Genomic DNA, 4,686 nt, shown 5'->3' on the forward strand with positions numbered 1-4,686 from the left:
CTCATTCATTTGCTGCCTTCGACTTATGTAAAATACACTGAACTTGACACTATGTTTAAACCCACTCTGACCATCGTTTGTGTCCGCTTCAGCCATTTTTGCTGCGGGAGGAATAGAGGCTTCTCGATTTTTCTATTGTTCTGCAGCGCACGCTATCCCATGCTACAACCTATCCCATGCTACAACCTATCCCATGCTACACCATTCGGTAGCAACGGAACCTATCTGGCTGCCATCGCCGCTTATCACGACAAAGCTAGTCACACGTGGGCACAAGCAGTGCTCACTTCCCCCTCTCCCCTCCTGGCTATAAAAGCCCGATTCTACGATCAATAAAAGCTTTTCTTATGCTTGCACGGGACTAGTCTCATTCGGGGATCGGAGCGCGCGCTGGGTGGGACCTTACGATGTAACAGTGGTGACGAAGGCGGAAAAAACCCTCGGAATCAAGAACGAGCCAGACAACGGAGAGCAAGCAGCGGCTGCGGAAAGAATTGTTCCAATGGCGCATCAACAGCTACCGGATTATGACGACGAAAGGGACAACTGGAAGGCATACATCATCAAAGCAGAGGCTTACTTCGAAGCGACGGGTATCAGCGACCAGGCCAAGAAGAGGGCATTGCTTATCGCGGCGCTGAACACAAGAACCGTGCAAGTGCTCGCAGGAAGGGTGGCACCAAGGAAGATCAACGCGCTCACCTATGACGAAGTAGTCAAAACACTGGATGATTACTTCGACCCAAAGCGCCACGAAACTACGGAAAGTTCCGGTTTTTCAACCGCTCTCAAAAGGAAGGTGAGCCTGTTCATGAACTTATTCTGGAACTACGACGCATTGCCGACAATTGTGATTTTGGCACAATGCTCGATCGAATGCTTCGAGACCGTATTGTATGCGGTGTACGGTCCAGCGCGTTGCAGAAGCGTTTGCTGGCAAAGGAAAATTTAACACTGCAGGAACCGGAAATCATGGCACTCGCAGCCGAAGCGGCGGAACAAGCGGCGGAGAAAATAAGCTCAGAGCTAACAGTGCTTAACGTTGATGCGCGACAGAGAACGGGGAACGAGGTGGTGTCAGAATGCAGCTGGTGTGGCAGCAGCAGGCATAGCAGCAATGCTTGTGGTTGGTTGAGGGCACGGTGCTACCGCTGCGGTAAGCTAGGGCATATTGCTAAGAAGTGCTTGAGCGACGCCCACGGTCTAAGGCCTAGGTCAAGCAGGCGAGCACCTGGGGACGTACGCGGTCGAGCTCTTGCAGTAAATGCTGACTCAAATGACGAAGACTTTGATGATGCTACGCATGTGTGGACACTAAGCTCGGCACGTATTGCTCAGTTGGAACCGCCTATCAAACGCACTTTCACTTGGGGTGGTGTGGACGTGTCAATGCACGTAGATACTGGCTCCCCAGTGTGTGTCGTACCAGGGCAAATTTTCGAGAAACACCGACACCAATGGCCAATTCCGAAGCCCACAAACATCAAGCTATCATGCTACCTCGGAAAAATTCCAGTGATGGGGGAATTGCGTGTGCCGGTGTCGTATAATGGCGTATCATTTGACTGTCCCTTGATCATCCTAGACTGTACAGGTCCCAGTCTATGCGGACGTGACTTGATCGTCCAGATTTCAAAGTCAGGAATGCCAATCTTCAACCTGAGGGCCCAGCCGGACATCCATTCGGGAACGACCACGTCTGCCGTAGAGGACATCCTCGCCGAGTTTCAAGACGTGTTCCAGCCAGAAGTCGGAGTGATTGATGGGCCCCCGGAGCGCCTACTGCTAAAGAAGGGAGCCACACCAAAATTTTGTAAGGCTCGTTCTCTGCCGTTCGCTTTACGCGATAAGGTAACGCAAGAATTGGACAGGCTTGGGTCACAGGAAGTGGTGTCACCCGTCACACACTCGTAGTGGGCTACGCCCATTGTTCCGGTTTTGAAAAAGGATGACACCGTGAGAATTTGCGGTGATTTTAAAGTCACTTTAAACCAATGCTGCGAGTTGGAGCAATACCCCTTGCCTCTGATTGATGATATGTTCGCTAGCCTGAACGGAGGCAAGTATTTCAGCACCCTCGACTTACGTGATGCGTATAATCAAATTCCCTTGGATGAAGACTCGCGGAAGCTTTGCGTTATCAACACGCACCACGGGCTATTTGCGTACAACAGATTGCCGTTTGGTATTGCTTCGGCACCAGCTATCTTCCAGCGGAAAATTGAGACTGTTTTGCAGGGCTTATCATGTGCTCAGGCTTATCTGGATGATGTTTTGGTATCGGAAAAAGATGAAGGTGGCCACGATTTACGGCTCGTGCTGCAACGATTCAGAGAGCGTGGAGTAAAACTGCGGCTTGACAAATGCAAGTTCCGTGAACAGTCTGTCACGTATCTAGGGCACGAATAGATCAAGGTCTACACCCGATGGAAAAAAATGTGGAAGCAATCTTACAGGCTGCAGAACCACGGAATGTCGGCGAATTGCGTTCGTCTTTGGGTATGCTCACATACTATTCCAAGTTTCTACCTAACATGTCGTCTCTGCTCGCACCACTGTACCAGTTGCTCGAGAAACACTCGCGGTGGAAGTTGGAAAACGTGCAGAAAGCAGCGTTTCTAACGGCAAAGCGCAGTCTGTGGGAGGCAGGAGTGCTCGTACACTTCGATCCTAAGAAACCACTGAAACTAAAATGTGATGGGTCACCGCATGGTATTGGAGCCGTATTGTTTCACACTGATGGGAGTGTCAACAGACCCATCGGGTTCGTTCCCGAACGCTGACCAAAGTCGAGCGAAATTATTCGCAGCTGAGAGCAAAAGGCCCTTGCTCTCGTGTTTGGTGTATCTAAATTTCGGGACTATCTTGCAGGCCACGAGTTCACCTTGGTCACCGACCACCAGCCGCTCCTGGGCCTCCTGAAGTCTGACAGGCCTACACAACCACTGCCTGCTGCTCGTATCCAGCGGTGGGCGTTGTATCTCGGAGGATTCCGCTACAGGCTACAATACTGTCCTAGCAAGATGCTCACCAATTCAGATGCCCTGAGCCGCTTGCCCCAAGAGACGAACGAGTCGGAGGCCGGAGGTGAGCCTGCTGATTATCTCCTAGCGTTGGAAACCTTCTCAGACGGGACTATTTCACTGAGGGAGTTAAAACGACAAACGGCAATCGACCGCATCTTATCAAAAGTCGTAAGATATGTACTGCAGGGCTGGCCAGCAAGTAAGGCTGTGGAAGCGGACATGAAAGCATTTTCTGACCGGAGATTGGAGCGGTCCGTAGCACATTATTTATTGTACTGGAGTCAGAGTTGTGATTCCAGAAAAACTGCGCGCACGAGTGTTGGAACACTTGCATGAAACGCATCAGGGTTCCTCGGCCATGAAGGCAGTCGCCAGGTCCTCTTTTTGGTGGCCGGGTCTCGATAGCGATATCGAACGGCTATCCGCTTCCTGTAAAAGATGCATTCAAAACCTCCCTATGCCGGCAGCCGCACCAGCAAGGAACTGGCCTAAGACATGGGAGAGCTGGGAAAGAGTACACGCTGACTTTGCTGGGCCGGTCGCGGGTACAATGATCCTCGTGCTTGTAGACGCCCACAGCAAGTGGATAGAGGCTGTTCCCATGAAGAGAGCAAGCACCTCTGCTACTGTGAGCTGCTTGAGGAATATATTCTGTCGATTCGGTATTCCCCGTCCCATCGTAAGAGATAGTGGCACACAATTCACCAGCGAAGAGTTCGCGACATTCACGAAGCGGAATAATGTAACTCACGTGCGCACGCCTGTGTACCACCCGCAATCAAACGGGTTAGCGGAAAGGGCTGTTCGCACCATTAAAGACGGCCTCAGAAAGATGGGCAACGGCAGCATAGGGGATAACCTGGATCGTCTTCTTTTTAGTTACAGACGGACTCCCCTCAGTTCTGAAAAATGCCCTTCTGAACTTCTTTTAGGCTACCGCATCCGTTCCCGCTTGGACGCATTATTCCCCCCATTCATGCAGGATCTACAAAAACGGACGAGTGGACGGTGCCAGCGGACGTCGCCGTTCATGTCCGTAATTACGGGCAGGGAGATAAGTGGACTCCGGGAAGAACCGCATCCGTATCCGGCGCCCGGATGGTCACCATTGATACACCTGAGGGACCCGTACGGCGGCACGTTGATCAGGTACGCTCGGCCCAGTCAAGCCCGGGGCAGTGTGAACCTATCCCCGGAAACAAGGAAGAGACAGAACCATCCACGAAGCAGGTAGTGTCCCCAGTACGACCACATATCCAGGGGCCGACGCAAGACACCCCACCTGCAGATGCTGGCGAAGTACCGCTACGTCGTTCAACGCGACAGCGGAAACCACCACAGCGTCTCTACAATCTTAAGGTAAGAGAAATGTAGCAACGGAACCTATCTGGCTGCCATCGCCGCTTATCACGACAAAGCTAGTCACACGTGGGCACAAGCAGTGCTCACTTCCCCCTCTCCCCTCCTGGCTATAAAAGCCCGATTCTACGATCAATAAACGCTTCTTATGCTTGTACGGGACTCGTCTCATTCGGGGATCGGAGCGCGCGCTGGGTGGGACCTTACGATGTAACAATTTTTAATCTCCAGAATTTTCAGGAATTGGAGAAAGCATCACTGCACCTCTCAAATGGGGGTCACTTAAGTGGCAGGCATCCCA

The 4,686-nt window shown here is 51.8% G+C and overlaps 1 protein-coding gene across 1 annotated transcript; it reads left to right on the top strand.

Annotated features, from left to right (window-relative positions):
• Window positions 1–502: 502 nt before the first annotated feature.
• Window positions 503–4,385, top strand: LOC119434448 (uncharacterized; the record flags this gene model as incomplete). The annotated part of the gene is made up of 4 exons (XM_037701598.2): window positions 503–799; window positions 961–1,813; window positions 2,896–3,018; window positions 4,009–4,385. Coding segments are annotated over exons 1-4 (1,650 nt in total), but the record flags the coding sequence as incomplete, so codon positions are not given.
• Window positions 4,386–4,686: the final 301 nt, after the last annotated feature.

The sequence above is a fragment of the Dermacentor silvarum genome, unplaced genomic scaffold (genome assembly GCF_013339745.2).
Source record: "Dermacentor silvarum isolate Dsil-2018 unplaced genomic scaffold, BIME_Dsil_1.4 Seq10722, whole genome shotgun sequence".
In the NCBI taxonomy this organism is placed as follows: domain Eukaryota; kingdom Metazoa; phylum Arthropoda; class Arachnida; order Ixodida; family Ixodidae; genus Dermacentor; species Dermacentor silvarum.